Here is an 18,219-nt window from a genome sequence, read left to right as displayed (position 1 = left end):
AAGCATAAAAACTGAGGAGCCCGTGGGAGCACGGGGGGTGTATAGGCAGAAGGGGAGGGGCTTTACACTTTTAGTGTAATACTTTGTGCGGCCTCCGGAGGCATAGCCTATACACCCATTTGTCTGGGTCTCCCAATGGAGCGACAAAGAAAAACAATCTCAGAATCACCGGGATCCGCTGAAGCGTTCCAGAGTTATAACCTCATAAAGTGACACTGGTCAGAATTGCAAAAAATGGCCTGGTCTTTAGGGTCAAAATAGGCTTGGGGCTGAAGGGGTTAAAAACACCTACATGAGACATGGTGGGTGCCTGAAGGTAAGCAAAAGGAGAATGACAGGGTTCCTAATGGTGTGTACATAACACGTATCCGGCCCCCACAGCCTTAAACATGCACAAGATAATGTTTAAACATGAAAGGTAACAAGTCCCAAAAAGGACATCATGATTAAAGAGCTGTAGGTAAAAATACATGAGTACCAAGGAGGGCCAAGATTACCTAAAGTGCAAGTGCAGAGGAACCAATGGGAGAGCCTATTCTCACAGCATTGCAAAGCCCCCAGGGACAGATCTAGAGACCACAAGGCGCGTTTCGCGAGGTTATTGATGCTTCTTCAAGGAGGATAGCATCCGACTTATAATTTAAAAAAAAAAACGTTCAAAGATTCTGCTTTTACAAATACTGCGAAATAGCTGTTGACATCAAATTAGTCATTCCACTTTTTCTTAATAATGAATGTCAATACAGTATATAATATAGTACATTTGAAAACTTCCATAACTTAATTTATGGATCTCTATAGTTCGATTTATTTACCGGTGTGAATAGGATGGGTTGTTACAGTCATTTGGTGGGAAAATGTCAACAGCACTTTTAGAAATCTATTTTCCATATTTTTTGGATTATAAGACGCACTTTTCATTTGGGAGGAAAATGAGGGGTGCGTCTTAAAATCTAAATGTAGCTTACCGGAGGTGGAGAATGGAGAATGTGCTGTGCTGGCTGCGGTGGGTGCTGTGCGGAGCAGGGCAATTCGGCGGGTGAGATACTCTGTCGGCAGTGCGGGGCTGTACTGGCTGCAGCGGGTGAGATGGTCTGTCGGCAGTGCGAGGCTGTACTGGCTGCAGCGGGTGAGATGGTCTGTCGGCGGTGCGGGGCTGTACTGGCTGTGACGGGTGAGATGCGCTGTTAGTGGTGCAGGGCTGTGCTGGCTGCGGCGAGTGAGATGCTCTGCTGGTGGTGCGGGGCTATGCTGGCTGCAGCGAATGAGATGCTTTGTTGGTGGTGCGGAGCTGTGCTGGCTGTGGCGGGTGAGATGCGCTGTTGGTGGTGCGGAGCTGTGCAGGCTGTGGCGGGTGAGATGCGCTGTTGCTGTTGCGGGGCTGTGCTGGCTGTGGCGGGTGAGATGCGCTGTTAGTAGTGTGAGGCTGTGCTGGCTATGGCGGGTGAGATGCTCTGTTGGTGTTGCTGGGCTGTGCTCATTGAGCCAAGAACTCCATCTGCGCAGGCGCTGATTCCGGGAGGCATTATTTGAAGATCGCACCGCCAACAGAGCATCTCACCTCTGCACTGCCCTGCTCCACACAGCCAGCACGGCCGGTCACACAGCAGCCAGCACTGCCCTACTCCAGAAGCCAGCGTTGCCCTACTCCAGCACCTCCCCCTGTGAACCCCGATCCACTACTGCTGTCGCCCCCTACGGTAAGACACCACCGGAGTATAAGATGCACCCCGTTTTTTTTACCCTTTTCATCTCTATATTTGTGGTGCGTCTTATAATCTGGTGCGGCTTATAAAACCAAAAATACGGTACTTATTTCACCCGCTGTACTTTGTAGTAAAAAAATAATAAGGTCTAGAGACTGAATCTTCTGTTTGGTTCTTGCAGGTTAGGTGACCTTTTCTACAATGCATTATTTAGGCACCAGCACTCACCAACATGACCTGTAAATATACTCACCCAGAGTCCGTGTGCACCTCATCAGTGCTTCTCCTACTTTCATCCTTGTCTCAGGAGATGGTAGTTTTCCCTTAAGTGACACTGTACTCTCATATTGTGATAGGAGAATAGGCAGGATGCGCTCGGGGATGTCTCTGGATAATATAGCAATGCCTGTTTAAAAAATAAATAAATAAAAATGTTTATGGACATGTAAGGTTTTACCCCTTAGGTTATATACTCATGGATGACAGATACATATTAAAACGCAATTACTCATTAAATGGCCTTGTGAAAAGCAAATCTTAATTCCCTATCAGTATGTCTTTGGAGTATGGAAGGAAACCCATGCAAACACAGAGAGAACATACAAACTCCTTGCTGAGCACCACTGTTTTGTTGCTCTGGGCTCCTAACCAATGAGTTGTGATGGGCAAACCCAAATTGTAAAGTTCAGGGTCCACACCAGACACCTAATGTCCGTGCACGGACCCCAGAACACAAGCTTCTCGGAAGTCAGTGTTACTTTTCGGGTTTGCTTGCATGGATAAAGGGCTAAGGGGCTGCAAAAGGAAGCAAAATGGAGTCTACAACCAAATGAGTATTATTAATAACCACATGGCAGACTAAAGAATGTCAATACCTTCCTTCTGGAGCGTACCTGTGGGTTAGTTTACCTTGTATAGCGGATAGATACACAAAGGGCTCCCCTTGCTCTAAATTCTCCAAAAAGAGCTAAAACAAATTGAAAAAGGTTTTAGAAGAATCTTAATGCATCGCCATCTAGTGGTTAAAAAGAGATGTCAACTAGCTTACCTGCATCACCTGCTCTCTGAGTTCTATCACTTGAGGATGCCTTTGCTCAAGGAGGCGAGAAAGGAAGCGCAGAGATGCTGCCCTGGTGGGTACGTCAGGGTCTTTGGCGGAGCTTAGTATCTCCTGTATGTTTTCTAGGTCAGAATCTTTTCTTGGTCTTGGCTGTTTTGTTTCCTTTTTCTCAGTGTTACAGTGATTAGTTGTTCTGTTTGATAGGGGAACAGCACAGTGTGTGGCAATGGTAACTCGCAGCTCACTAGCCAGCTCCTGAATTCCAGCCTCTGGGTGGACCTCCATTACTTTTTCCAGAACTGGAATCAACTTCTTTAAATGCCCAAAATCCGTTGAATTCAACTATGGGAAATATGCCAAAGACAAGTCAGAATAACATGCGTCTAGATTATACAGTATGACTGTGGATTCGCCAGCCGAATGATGAAGTCAGGAACCACTAATCTCTGGGATTCACAAGTCCACATGTAACTTAACCACTTGTAAAGTGCTCCTTGTGATTTGGTCCACTGACTAGATGACGTCCATGTGAATGTATGAAAAGAATTACGCTCGCCTGACAATGCAGGACTGCGCCATTGCCCTCTTATTTCTGAAAATGTGTGGATACAGAACAATTATGGATTAGTATTGTCATGGACAGTATGTCGCTATGAAATGTGTAAACCAAACCCATAGTTTTCGTTTATATAGCGCCAATATATTCTGCAATAATCAAGACAAACTAACCGTGAGACAAAATGAAAGAGGTCACCCAATTATTTACTAACACAGACTCGTCAGAACTGGCAGGTCCACTTTAACCTCTTACATTATACTTTAAAAGGGTACATCTGGGACTTTAACAAAAAAAATGTGCCTAAGCATTAACAGGCAGGTACTTGCTAGTTACCTGCCTGTTACGCCCAAAGCCTTTGTCTCTGGCACAGAGCGGTCACAGACCGCTCCTGCCGATGAAACAGTGGCTTTGTCAACAGAGTGGAGGCTTCTTTTGTGCTCTGTAGACGGGGTGGGAGAGTCGACGTCATGCTGATTGACATTCATGTGAAGTCAGCGGTTCTGCCCCATCTACATAGTAGAGTGGGTTGAGAAGCCACCATTCTGTTGATGCGACGTCAGCTGAATTGCAGGCAGTAGCGCGTCTGTGACCGATCTGTGTTGGCAAAGAACGGCGCCAGGCACAACAGGAAGGTAAGGTAGCAACTATCTGCCTGTTAGTGCTTGGGTACATAAAAAGTCACAGATATACCCTTTAACTGAAGTGTTCTTATCGCTGTCATCCGGCTGTAGCGAGTGGGATCAGAGTTATCTTTTAACCCAGCAATTTAACTCTGTAGGTGCCACTGTCAGCCTATCACTGCTCTGGCACACATTCAAAAGCATCATCGAGCAGCTTCAAATCACTTAGAAGGACAAAGAAATAAAAAAATTAAGATACATCTGATAAAGTTAAAAAAAAAAACAAAACAAAAAAAACCCCAACCCCTTTTTACCCCTTCACAGAAACCTTTTTAAAAATTTTAGGATCGCTGGCAAATCCCTTGCTATAGTCAATTACTGGTAAAGGGGTGTCCAGAGAATGCAAATTAACACCTACTCCCCGGCTTGGTGATAACATGGTGTTCGGTGGGGGTCCGACCACAGGGATACGCACCAATTGGTAAACTCAGTTAAATGGAGAGGCAGTGTGCGTGCTTGACCTGCTGCTACTTTCATTCTATATCAGCCTGCCGATGAATGTGCTTTTTCCAGCAGCCACACACAGAACAGATGGAGTTGCGGTCAGGCGTTTGACCTGTGTTGCCACTTTGCAATGGGGATCAAAGTTCCTCGTCGGGGGATAAAAAATTCCCTGATTGGCACAGGTTGTCGGGGGGTGCTCTACATAGGTCGTGAGGGTAGTATTATTGCATCCCATATTTAACAGACCTATTTAAATGCTTTATGCCTTTTTATTTTTACATGAAATATATTTTGCAGAAAGTCATTAAGAGTCACGATTATTACCAACAGTCTCATGGACCAAAGTGAGGGATATTTTGCCATGTTCTGCTTATGTAACTTCACGTTTTATTTTAGGGTTCGTGCACTTACCTCCACAGCTCCCAACATGGCAGCTATGAGTCCCATAGTCATATTAAGTGTCTGAGATGCCACCGTACCTCCCTCCGAGGTGGCAAGGCTGGTACAAGCCCTCTCAAGAGTCATCAAAGCAAACTCCGTTACCTGTACACAGACAAAGACACACAAAACAGAAATGTACCATTTAAAACCGAAATGTGGGGGCGTGGCCTGAGCAGCATGTGAGGAAGACCTGTGTAGAGAGAGCTCCTGCAAAAAACTCCTGTATAATCCTGTCCAGCTGGGGTTAAAGTTTGTTTTACTGCTTTCCTGGAGTGGTGATCTCTCCTAGACTGAGGGGGCTTCAAAGACCTGAGTGATATGACCAGAACTCGGGCTGATAAGAAGCGCGGGACACAGGCCACACTCATGGACGCTGGAACTTCAGGTGGGGGCAGGGCGTCTGATGCAATAGCTCGCCTCAGCAAGTTTGCACGAGATCAGCCGGAGATACCTGGAGCTGTTAAGCAGTCTGACCTCAGCGTGGAGGAGCTACAGATCCCAGGACAAGAACTGATGGAGGAGGAAGAGCAGCAGGGAGCTGTGAGTATGTTGGCTGCTGCCAGTAATGTGGAGAAGGGGGACAACCTTAGAGCTGCAGATGAAGACACAGATCCTGGGAGAGCAGAGCCCACCCTCAGTGATGTGCTTGCAGCAGTAAACACCTGCAACAATATGCTAGCCACTTTGAACATACAGATGGGAGGAATTAAAATGGACATTTCATCTATCAGGCACGAGTTGCAGGGGGTCAATGTACGGGTGGGGGCCCTGGAAGACCGGGTCAGTGCCACAGAGGATAAGCTGCCCCCTCTGACTCGGGACCTTGGCAGAGCAATCCACAATATCTCATTGCTTAGGGCTAAGGTGGACGATCTAGAAAACAGATCCCGCAGAAGCAATCTCCGACTGGTCGGGGTCCCAGAAAAGGCAGAAGGCAATAATCCAGTAGCTTTTTTTGAAATGTGGCTCCCCAAGACTTTGGGTATGGATCTGTTTTCTCCTTTCTTCACTATTGAGCGGGCACATAGGGTCCCCACTAGACCCCCACCACCAGGGGCACCCCCTCGTCCTATCCTCCTCAAGCTACTGCACTTCAGGGACAGGGACACTGCGCTCCGCAGAGCCCGGGAGATTAAGGATCTGGCTATTAACGGCCAAAAGGTCTCACTGTACCCGGATTTTTCCACTGAAATCCAGCAGAGGAGAGCGCAATTTATTGATGTCAAAAAACGCCTGAGGCAGCTGCAGATCTCTTACTCAATGCTATACCCTACCAGGCTGCGAGTGGTGGCGGATGGTGGGACAAAGTTTTTTGACACTCCAAAGGATGCAGCCGCATGGCTCGATACCAATGAAAAAGGACTGCGCAGAAATCACCGCTGAGGATTATTGCGGATTCCTTGCTGTTGGACTTGCTGAGGTGAACTTGCTATGTTTCCCAGCTGGAACACTTATGGACGGTTGGCAGGAGCCACCCAGATAGGTTACTATGCAGTTGATGACTGTTCAGGAATTTAAACCGTTATGTGCTCTTACGGTTTTGTTTAGCCCCACTTCCCTCTGTTTGAGAGGAATGTCCTGGTTTACGGTGTATGTTTTTATGTTGTTTGACCTTTTTGTTTTATGCACCTGTTTGGTCTATGCTCATCTATGGGAACTGCTGCAGATGGGTCCGGGGGTCCCTGCTTGCTGCCCCCTGCTGTTACATATGTGCACTCACCCTTATGGCGAAGGAGGTTAATATAGTGGCCTGGAATGTGCGAGGATTGGGTGAAGCCACTAAAAGATGTGCAGTTTTTCTGTTTCTACAGCAGCTTAAGCCAGACATAATATTCTTATCAGAAACGCACTTGGTGAAGGAGCGGCTCCACTTGCTCCACAAAAAATGGATAGCCCATGAGTATCACTCTGTATATACCACACATTCCAGGGGGTGAGTGTCCTGATACACAGGACAGTGCCGTTTGAGTGTCTTAAAGCTTCTGTGGATCAGGAGGGTAGATTTGTATGTCTTTACTGTGTCCTTCATAATGTGCGCTGTGTTCTAGTTGCAATTTATATTCCGCCGCCATACACAGGGGAACCATTGAAACGTATCCTCAATTTTGTTGCTTCCCTCCCTGAGGTCCCCACCCTATTAGTAGGAGACTATAATAATTACTTGCACCCGTATTGGGATAAGTTACATACAGGGAATATCTCAGTGGGGGCGGCAGCTACATCCCTTGCCAGACTGATGGAGGAGGTGGGATATGTAGATATTTGGCGTATTAGAAACCCGCAGGTCCGGCAGTATTCATGCTATTCTAGTTCTCATCATTCACTGTCCCGGATTGACCTGGCCATTGGAAATGCTCAGCTGCTGCCTTGTGTAGCTTCAGTCACGTACCTGGCCAGGGGGGGTGTCTGACCACTCCCCACTACAGGTCCGTCTAAGGCTTGGGGACCCAGACCGGCTGGCGGGGATACCTTGGCGGCTCAACCCTTTTTGGATACAACTGATAGGGGGCACTCTGACACTATACGGGAATATTTTGTGACAAATGACGGTACGGCATCTAAACATATAGTGTGGGACGCAATGAAGGCGTATGTTCGTGGGACATATATTAGGGAAATTTGCACCCGAAAGGCGAAAACAAGAGAGCGCACTAAGTATCTGACGGACACTTTAGGTGATGCAGAACGACTTCTTATATCTAACCCTACAGATGATGCCAAGCGGGACTTAGAGAGGGCGCAGAGAGCTCTGAGAGACCATATGACTTCCTTGGCCACTAACAAACGCTTTTTCCTTAAGCAGCGGTACTTTACGGAGGGGGAGAGTGTGGGACATCTCTTGGCTACAATTGCTAGGGCGCAATTTTGACCTATATCACCAAATTGAAACTTGACACTGGAGAGGAGGTGAGGGACAGCGGGAGGATTGTGGAGGTCATGCAACAGTATTACACCCAATTATACTCCTCTAAATCGCATTATGGGGATGAGGAACTGCGGGACTTTGTGGAGGAGATCACTCTCCCCAGTCTGTCAGATAGTGAGAGAGAATCCCTGAATAGAGATATAGACCTGGAGGAGGCGCTCGGTCAAATCCAAAATGAAAAGGCCCCAGGTGCGGACGGACTCCCGGGTGAATTCTACAAATTATATACCCATCTGCTGCTGCCAAGACTCTTGGATGTGTTCAGAGATGCTGAGGAGAAGGGATCCCTCCCTGCATCCATGAGGGAGGCTATTATTGTTCTGATTTTAAAACCCGGGAAAGATCCGACCGCGCCTGACTCCTATCGCCCAATCTCGCTGCTTACATTAGATATTAAATTAATCGCTAAAATTCTAGCTAACAGATTGTCCCGGGTGATCACGTCAGTGATCCACGAGGATCAGACTGGATTCATCCCCAATAAATCTACTTCCATTAATTTGCGACGTTTATTCCTGGGGATACAGCTAAGTTCTGAGGGGAGAAACAAGGAGAGAGCAGTCCTGTCATTAGATGCAGCCAAGGCCTTTGACAGTATTGAATGGAATTTCCTATGGGTAGTTTTGGAGAAATTGGGTCTTGGCTCCAGATTTATTGGCTGGGTCAAATTGTTATATGCCTCTCCGCGGGCCAGGATTCGAGTTAATCGTTGTACCTACTCGTCTTTTAATTTGGCCAGGGGCACGAGACAGGGCTGTCCTCTCTCTCCATTACTATTTGCAGCGGCAATTGAGCCATTGGCGGCTATGCTTCGTGCATCTGCTGGCGTAAAGGGGTTTGAGATAGGCGGTCTGGAGCATAAGGTTTCCCTCTATGCGGACGATTTGTTGCTGTATCTCAGGGAGGTGGGGACATCGGTGGGCCCAGCAATTAATATTATTAAAGAATTTGGTAGGCGCTCGGGACTCCTAATAAACTGGAAGAAATCGGCCCTGCTCCCTATAGATGCACTCCCATCTAATTTTAGTACTCTGGGGCTGCCAATTCCGACGGTGGATAAATTTAAATACCTGGGGATTGTGGTTAGTGCCCGACCGCGTGATTACTACTCTCAAAATCTGGAACCAGTGTTGGCTCAGTTTAGGAACAAGATAGATGCCTGGTGTCGGCTCCCACTGTCCCTTATTGGCCGTGCTAATCTACTAAAAATGGTACTGATGCCCAAACTTCTGTATCTTCTCCACAACGCCCCAATATGGATCCACTGGAAATTTTTCCGTAAAATCAACACTTTGTTTCGGGAACTCTTGTGGCAAAAGCAGCGGGCTAGAATCCGCCTTGAGACCCTGCAGAGAGGGAAGGAGGATGGGGGTCTGGCAGTCCCCAACCCGTGGGTTTATTATGTTGCGGCACAGATGCAGCACTTCAGGGGGTGGGGAAAGGATGAGGCATATGACGCTGGGGGCAAATTGGTGAGGGGCCTTGCAGAATGGGGACACCCAGTGGCTTTTTTGGATGCAGGATACTCACCCAGAGGAGGAACATTATATCCAACATTATCATTGATGTACAAGGTGTGGGATAGAGGGAAGCAGTTGCTGGGAATATCAGGAATGACTGAGTACTGGCCCTTATGGCATAATCGTGGACTGGCGGAGCTGCAGAGACTCCCGGGTTGGAGAATGTGGGTGAGCAGGGGGGTGCATCAGGTGTCTCAGATTCTTCAGAATAATATACTTAAAAGATTTGACCAGCTTCAAGCTGAGTTTGGGATACTGCACAGTTCCTTTTACCAATACCTGCAGCTCCGTCATGCCTATGAGACACAGACACGTCGTATGGACATTAGGATAGAGCGGAATCACACTCTTACTGAATTGTTGACATCTGATCGCTCCTATGGTATTATTTCTAGGTTGTATACAGTGATGTTATCTAGACACCTCGACAAATTCCCTTTGCAGGCTAGAGAGAAGTGGGAGAGGGACCTAGGCCCTATGACAGAGGAACAGTGGGGTGAGGTCCTGTCTCAGACTCCAAGCCTTGCTGTATCTGAAGGCCAACGACTGTCACAGCTATTCCTGTTACATAGAGTATATAGGACACCTAGTCTATTGCATAAGATGGGAGTTAGGATGGATGATCTGTGTCCTAGGTGCGGACAGGAGGGTGCGAATCTGATGCATATGATGTGGTCCTGTGGGAACATTGAAGATTACTGGAGGGCAGTACTAGATTTGGTTAGACAAGTTTTCAATATCCGTCTACAGCCAAGACCTATTATATGTATCCTGGGTCTACTGGAGGGGGGGGGTGGACTTGAGTTCGCCGGTAATGGTCGGTATTACACGTCTCTTGTACCAGGCTAGGAAACTGTTGGCCTACCACTGGTTGGACCCAGCGCCTCCGGTCATCGGGGATTTTAGGGAAAGAGTAAACGCTATACTTCGACTGGAGAGAGGAGTATACCTTAAAAGAAATGCATTGAAAAAGTTCTATAAGATCTGGGGGGCATGGTTGGATACCCCAGGCCTTCCCTCCTCGGCGTTACTGCAGGACAGTGCGAGCGACCAGGTCCTTCTCCTTCTGACCGGTTAACAAATTTCCTCAAATAGGGTGATATGCGTACTGCTGGAAGGTGTGTGCATGTATATGTGTGTGCATGTATATATGTTGCATGTATAGGTGTGTGCGTGCGTGCGTGCGTGTATGTATATGTGTGTGCATGTATATGTGTGTGCGTGCGTGCGTGCGTGTATGTATATGTGTATATATATATAATGTCATAATGATGCTGGGTAAGCTATACTATGGAGAATATATTGGGAAATAATATGCACTTTGAGACCCATATTGAAATGAGACGTGGACTGCGGGTGCATTGTTTATTATGTTATTTGTGTGGTTTTTCTTATTGACTAAAGATTTTTTCCCTTTCTGTGATATTTCTATGGAGGGAATTATTTTATGTGTTGTATAATTTTGATGTTAAATAAAAATGAACCTGATTTAAAAAAAAACAAAAAAAACCGAAATGTAACATTTAGAGTAAATCTATCTTCAGAATCTTTTCTCACCTGCTTGACATCAGTAAAAATGGAGTCAGAGATCCTCTCACAGAGCACTGACAAGACCTGAAGAAGCTGAAGCGGTTTCTCTTGAGACTGAAAACTGAGTGTAAGCTTATGCTCTATGTCTAGAAGACTGTCCTCTGGACTAGGACTGAGGTGTGGTCTTTCTCCTGTAGTAATTGGGGTCAGCCTCTGAAGAATGAAGAGAGGGAGAGAGGAAGAGAAAAAAAAACCAGGGGAGTGAACAATACACACTTATTGTGAGCTATAAAGAATACAATCTAAAAACACAAGATTTAATTAATGTTCCTTCTGAATGACATACTAAATAACATTTGGAGATGGGTTGATTGAAAAGATTTTGTCTATGAAGGTGGCTGATACAACAAAAGATAGCATTACTAGTGCTGCTCTCCAATATTCAAGACTAGCAAGTGGCTGCAATATGTATTAAAAGCTCATCATATGTAAATAATTTTTCCTGCCTCCAAAAGTATAGCAGAGCTGGCATTAAATCATCCAGCCCTGCTGACCCTGTCCCAGTCTACACAGCAAAGCTGACAAGTGAACTGCAGAATACAGGAAATAGCAACCTACTGTGTAACTGTAGTAGGGGATAATATATGGATTGTCACAAAAATTGTAATAAAAATCTTATGTCCTTTTCTAAAGAAACTTTATTTCTCAATAATATAATAATATGTTGCATAAAGTTACCTTAAGGCAGTAGAGAAAGAAATCTGCTGCTAACCCAGTGTGAGGATTAATGGAGAGTAAATCAACTAAACACTGCAACTTCCACTGCTCTGAAGTCACCCTCTCATACAAGGCATCATCATCATCATCACCACTAGAAAAATAAGGCAGAAAAAATAATTGGTCACTTAATTGGGGTTTTACTTTAGAATGGAAAAGACAAACATGGATACCATCACTTCCTAAAGACAGAATTAAAAAAATGTCACTTTCTGATAATAGTGTCACATGCTTATGTGGAATTATTACGTTGAAAACTATTACTCTGATTTGTTAAGAAGGTGTTAATGAAGGGGACACTGGGGTAAGATGGGCCTATTTAATTAAGACAGACGTGAAACTTAATGAATTAGTTGCATCTCAGGGCACTAGAGTACAATTACACCACTAAAAGGCATAAACTTTGATGAATTTGCCAGATAGGCGTCACCATGCCCGGTTTTGTCCAAGTTCCGTCCACCTTTAATAAAGCTGGCTAAGACTGCAATAAAAATGCCAAAAGCCGCCAATTTTTTGGCAACTTTAACTTGTGGCAAAATATTGTAACATTATAAAAGGTGTTTTATACCTGAATTCTGGGGGGGGGGGGACCTTGTTGAACAGGATCCTAAGTATCATAGTGAGTAATCGTTCTCAAACTAAAAAGTGGAAACCCCAACACAATCATTTTCTCATGCCCATAGTTCTCTCGATTATCAGATTGATGATGATGATAATAGTGTTTAGAGTGGTCACCTTTATACTATCCTATGGTGGATAACAGTAGAACAAGGAGTACATCTCACCTCTGGTCTTCCCGTACAATGATCATTGCTCCTCCTTGACTTCCAGGCTTGATATGACTATAGTGAGGCAAGGATGGAAGAGACAATTCCATGCCAGCTAATTCTGCCAGAGCAGACACGGCTGCTACTCGGTCTGACTTCTCTAAAAACCAAAGAAGGATATCCTGGCATGGAGCGCTATGAGGAATGATGAGTTAAGTTACATAGGTTGAAAAAAGACCTAGGTCCATCTAGTTCAACCTTCCTCCACCAATTCTACATTTTGTCACTAAGTCACTTATAATCTACAATGTTGTGTACTGAGGAAATCATCCAGCCCTTTTATAAAAGCTGTTATAGGGTCTGCCATTACTACCTCTTGTGGTGGGGCATTCCACAGTCTGACTGCTCTAACCTGCATTTTGCTATGTATTATAAGATCATTACAACCTCACTGATGGCATACTTTGAGTAATATACACACTGATTAAAGAGACTCATAAGAGAAAGAAAATAGTAACAGTTATACACACTTCCAGTGGTGCTACGGCAATTTCAGCAGTGGCTCTAGTGGGTTAGTGTGAAATGGTTTAGGCTAGGTTCACATTTCCGTTGTTTTGCAGCAGTCACATGCGTTGCTCGACGCTTGTGACTGATGCGTTTTACAACAGATGACAAGAATTAGAATTCATTGTCAGACTCTGTTGTAAAAGAGAGAGCGATCAGCTGATCGTTCACAATAGCCGGCCGGCTTTTGAGAGCGAACAGATGATCTCCCGGCGGCCGACTAATGAGAGCGATCAGCTGATCGCTCACAGCAGCCGGCCGCCAGGTGATCAGCCGATCGCTCACAGCAGCCGGCCGCCGGGTGACCAGCCAATTGCTCACAGCAGCCGGCCGCCAGGTGACCAGCCAATCGCTCACAGTTGCCGGCTGATCAGCTGATCGTTCGGCCGGCGAGAATGTGTGCGGGGGGCGGAGTGTGGGTTGGGTGGAGCCGAGCGGGGCCATGGCGCTGAGGACGTCAGTGCCGGGGACTGTATGGCTGGGGACAGGTGAGTGTGTGTGTGTGTGTACATGCCGAGTGTGGGAGGGGGCGGAGCCAAGCGGGGAAGTGTCGGGCTCCCTGCACACGTAGCCAGGGTAAATATCGGGTAACTAAGCAAAGCACTTTGCTTGGTTACCCGATATTTACCTTGGTTACAAGCGTACACCGCTTAGCGCTGAGTCGTTGCACACGTAGCAAGGGTAAATATCGGGTAACTAAACAAAGTGCATTGATTAGTAGCCTGAGGTGTACCCTGGTTACGTGTACAGGGAGCCAGAGAGAGCATGCGCAGCGAAATCCTACGGATTGCGCTGCTCAAAAAACGTTACAAGCTGCGTTCCTGCCACCCGGCGGTCAGTTGTTCCACGACTGATCAGTCGGGAGGAGGATGCAATGCACAGTCATCAGTCACAATCCGCCGCTCATACAAGTCTATGGGAACAACGGAATCCGCCAAACGGATTCTGTTGTTTACCAGACCCGCGGATTGTGACTGATACAAATTGACGGAAATGTGAACCTAGCCTTAGCCAAAAGAGCCCTGCAGCCAATCAGCAGCCATTTCACTCTCCCTTCCTTTGGACAAATCTGACATCCAAAAGAAGTGAGAGCTGTAAAATCTGCTTGTTGATCTGACCTCCTGTAGAAAGTGGTCAGAGCATTGCAACTAATAGAGAAATGATCGGAGTGCTAAATGTGCACTACACCCAATGGAGGGTACCTTTAATGGGTCCGATTCCCAAGAAAAAGGTCAGAGAGTCATATAAATAGCAACCATCGACTCTCAGCAATCAAGCTGTAGGAAGCCAATCGAGTGATTTCCCTTTGTGAAACTCCTTACATGGCATGAGAGGTATTGAACTCGGCATATAAGGGCTTAATGAAGCCCCTATAAATACTGAAAGAGTTCAATCCCTGCTGCTATGTCTATGCTAGCAGTGGGGAGTAACCAAGGTCAGACAGGAGGAGTCCATACATCACGATCCCAGGGTGGAGATGGATGGCCTTTTTACTTCCTAGTGGAAACTGGCACATTTTAGTAGCATGTGAAAGCACTACTAATTCACAGTGTATAGTCTTTGTATTCTACATGGTTTGGTGAACATCCTTGTGTTGTTTTATAGTGATACATAGCAGAAGCTAAAAGGAGATAGTCTAGGGTGGTTCACTTTCCAATGGAGCTGAGCTTTGCCGATGACATTCAGATCTTATATACCTCTTGAGATGCCTGCGTGATCAGCAGGTATCGTACATACATGCTGAATGTGCACGAGTCTTATCAGATACGTTGGGTAATAACACTATCAGCACTGCTCGCCTCCAGTGCAGAAATTAATGTCATGGGACAACCCTGTTACAACACATTTACATGTATCTACCACAAAAAGCCAAATCAGCTAGTTTCCAATGTATTTTAGCACTATAGCTAGCGATCAACATATGAACAGATCAATACACTGTGTTTTATATCTACTTACCGTACATGGGATGCATTCTGTCTGGCGAAACAGTACAAGGAGAAGATGACCAAGAGTACTTGTCTACTGTAATTCAATATGGCAGCTGAGGGATCATTACCCACTACAAACACCTGCAGATCACACCACAGACATCTAAAAACTTGGCCAAGCTCTTATCAATTTATACATTTACTATGTTCCTCATTAAAACAATAAATGTGTTCTGAAACAGAACTCATGCATGTGAAACATATGGTTTTCTCCAATATTCATATAGCTTTCATCCTCACGCCTTGTTATCTCTCTGCCAGTGTATTACACACATCATACATTTATACACACACACACACATATATCTTCAGAGTTGTCCCATGAGGGGATATAATAAAACACTTACAAAAATATGAGTGTACTCACTGTTGTGACATACAGTGTCTGTGTGTGTGTGTGTATGTATATATATATATATATATATATATATATATATATATAATATATAAACACACACACACATTAAATATATACACACACACACAAATATATATATATATATAATAGATATAGTACACACACATATTATACATATATGCTGTATGTACACATATATACATTATATACATATATTATATATATATATCTATATATATATAATTGCCTTATTCTGTCTGTCTGTCTGTCTGTCTTGCTCCAAAATTGTGTCCTTACAGTGACACAAAGCGGATTGGCCGCTGGCCTCGCCATGGCCCCGCCCCCCCGCACGGATTGATCGCTCGCCCTGGCTCCCCCCCCCACACGGATTGGCCGGCCGCTCGCACAGGCTCCGCCCCCCACACGGCTTGGCCTCTCGCCCCAGCACCCTGCACGTATTGGCAACTCGGCCACGCCCCGCCCCCTTCATGCAATGCACGCTCGCTCTGGCCCCGCCCCCCGCATGCATCCCCCGAACTGACACGGAGACACTACTCCCAGGTGAGTACTGTACCCCCGGGAGCCCACACCAGCATACGCCGCCAACCCAGCCGACACATACCCTCGCATTGCTGGGGTTTGCCGCCGTATGCTGGTGTGGGCTCCCGTGCGAGTGGGGGACGGGATGCGCTGGTAACCATGGTAGCATAGTTACCAGCGCATCAAGGTCCTGCAGCGGCGGAACATCCACACGCACACACATAACAACAGACACACACACACACACATCGGATCACACTCACTCTCACACACACATCAGATCACACACACACATCACATCGCATCCACACACTCACAGCATCCGGAGATATCGCTTGCTTCTCGGCCGCAATACTGTGCTGTGAGCTTCCAGGACCTGCCGGAGGATCACATGGCCAGAAGCATGTGGTATCTCCGGATGTTGTGAGTGAGCGCGTATGTGCAATATCGTCAATGTGTGTGTGTGAGTGTATGCGATCGGGTATGTGTGAGTGTATGCGATCGGGTGGGTGTGAGTGTATGCGATCGGGTGGGTGTGAGTGTATGCGATCGGGTGGGTGTGAGTGTATGCGATCGGGTGGGTGTGTGTGTGTGTGTGTGTGTGTGAGTATGCGATCGGATCTGTGAGTGTTGGCAGAGGAGCACGGCGTGCTGGAGGAGGCTGGGAGGAGAGAGGCTGATCCTGGGGAAGGCTGGGAGGGGGAGGCTGATGTTGGGGGAGGCTGGGAGGGTGTAGGCTGATGCTGGGGGAGGCTGATGCTGGGGGATGCTGATGCTGGGGGAGGCTGATGCTGGGGGTGGCTGGGATGAGAGAGGCTGATGCTGGGGGAGGCTGATGCTGGGGGAGGCTGGAAGGAGAGAGGCTGATGCTGGGGGAGGCTGGGAGGAGAGAGGCTGATGCTGGGGGAGGCTGATGCTGGGGGTGGCTGGGATGAGAGAGGCTGATGCTGGGGGAGGCTGGAAGGAGAGAGGCTGATGCTGGGGGAGGCTGATGCTGGGGGAGGCTGGGAGGAGAGAGGCTGATGCTGGGGGAGGCTGATGCTGGGGGAGGCTGATGCTGGGGGAGGCTGATGCTGGGGGAGGCTGATGCTGGGGGAGGCTGATGCTGGGGGAGGCTGATGCTGGGGGGAGGCTGATGCTGGGGGGAGGCTGATGCTGGGGGAGGCTGATGCTGGGGGAGGCTGGAAGGGGGAAGGCTGATGCTAGGGGAGGCTGGGAGGAGAGAGGCTGATGCTGGAAGAGGCTGGGAGGAGAGAGGCTGATGCTGGGGGAGGCTGGGAAGAGAGAGGCTGATGCTGGGAGAGGCTGGGAGGCGGAGGCTGATGCTGGGGGAGGCTGGGAGGCGGAGGCTGATGCTGGGGGAGGCTGATGCTGGGGGAGGCTGGAAGGAGAGAGGCTGATGCTGAAGGGAGGCTGGGAGGAGAGAGGCTGATGCTGGGGGAGGCTGATGCTGGGGTTGGCTGGAAGGAGAGAGGCTGATGCTGGGGGAGGCTGGAAGGAGAGAGGCTGATGCTGGGGGAGGCTGATGCTGAAGGAGGCTGGGAGGTGGAGGCTGATGCTGGGGAAGGCTGGGAAGAGGGAGGCTGGGAGGAGAGAGGCTGATCCTGGGGAAGGCTGGGAGGAGGGAGGCTGGGAGGAGAGAGGCTGATGCTGGGGGAGGCTGATGCTGGGGGAGGCTGGAAGGAGAGAGGCTGATGCTGGGGGAGGCTGATGCTGGGGGAGGCTGGGAGGGGGAGGCTGGGAGGAGAGAGGCTGATGCTGGGGACAGAGAGGCTGATGCTGGGAGGAGAGAGGCTGATGCTGGGAGGAGAGAGGCTGATGCTGGGAGGAGAGAGGCTGATGCTGGGAGGAGAGAGGCTGATGCTGGGAGGAGAGAGGCTGATGCTGGGAGGAGAGAGGCTGATGCTGGGGGCAGAGAGGCTGATGCTGGGGGCAGAGAGGCTGATGCTGGTGCAGCATGGGGGATGGAGCACGATGGGGAGTGCGCAGCATGGGGGATGGAGCACGTTTGGGAGTGCGCAGCATGGCGGATGGAGCACGTTTGGGAGTGCGCAGCATGGCGGATGGAGCACGTTTGGGAGTGCGCAACATGGCGGATGGAGCACGATGGGGTGTGCGCAGCATGGGGGATGGAGCACGATGGGAGGTGCAAACCTCCCCCAACACACACACACACACACTGGGAACCACAAACACCGCCCTACACAGACACCCACACACACAGACAACGCTGCACACACACAACACCCAACACACAAACACCGCGGCATACATAAATATACGCACATACCACGCAACACACACACATTGCACAAAACATACCTCCCCCCAAAACACACCACACCCACACAAACCG

At 47.9% G+C, this 18,219-nt stretch overlaps 1 protein-coding gene across 2 annotated transcripts in view; it reads right to left on the bottom strand.

Annotated features, from left to right (window-relative positions):
* TANGO6 (transport and golgi organization 6 homolog) overlaps nt 1-18,219 on the bottom strand; it is a 99,732-nt gene that overhangs the window by 12,145 nt on the left and 69,368 nt on the right. Inside the window, exons 8-15 of one of the 2 annotated variants that reach the window (XM_075335993.1) lie at nt 14,934-15,046; nt 12,429-12,605; nt 11,605-11,737; nt 10,894-11,079; nt 4,861-4,992; nt 2,755-3,108; nt 2,616-2,673; nt 1,960-2,112 (exon numbers count right to left, since the gene is read on the bottom strand). In XM_075335993.1, the coding sequence (XP_075192108.1) occupies nt 1,960-2,112; nt 2,616-2,673; nt 2,755-3,108; nt 4,861-4,992; nt 10,894-11,079; nt 11,605-11,737; nt 12,429-12,605; nt 14,934-15,046 (1,306 nt within the window). The remainder of the gene's footprint in view (nt 1-1,959; nt 2,113-2,615; nt 2,674-2,754; nt 3,109-4,860; nt 4,993-10,893; nt 11,080-11,604; nt 11,738-12,428; nt 12,606-14,933; nt 15,047-18,219) is intronic. The other variant, XM_075335994.1, reaches the window with a different exon arrangement.

Source organism: Anomaloglossus baeobatrachus, chromosome 2 (genome assembly GCF_048569485.1).
Source record: "Anomaloglossus baeobatrachus isolate aAnoBae1 chromosome 2, aAnoBae1.hap1, whole genome shotgun sequence".
Classification (NCBI taxonomy): domain Eukaryota; kingdom Metazoa; phylum Chordata; class Amphibia; order Anura; family Aromobatidae; genus Anomaloglossus; species Anomaloglossus baeobatrachus.
The sequence above is the reverse complement of the archived record's forward strand: the minus strand, read 5'-3'. Positions and strand labels throughout refer to the sequence as shown.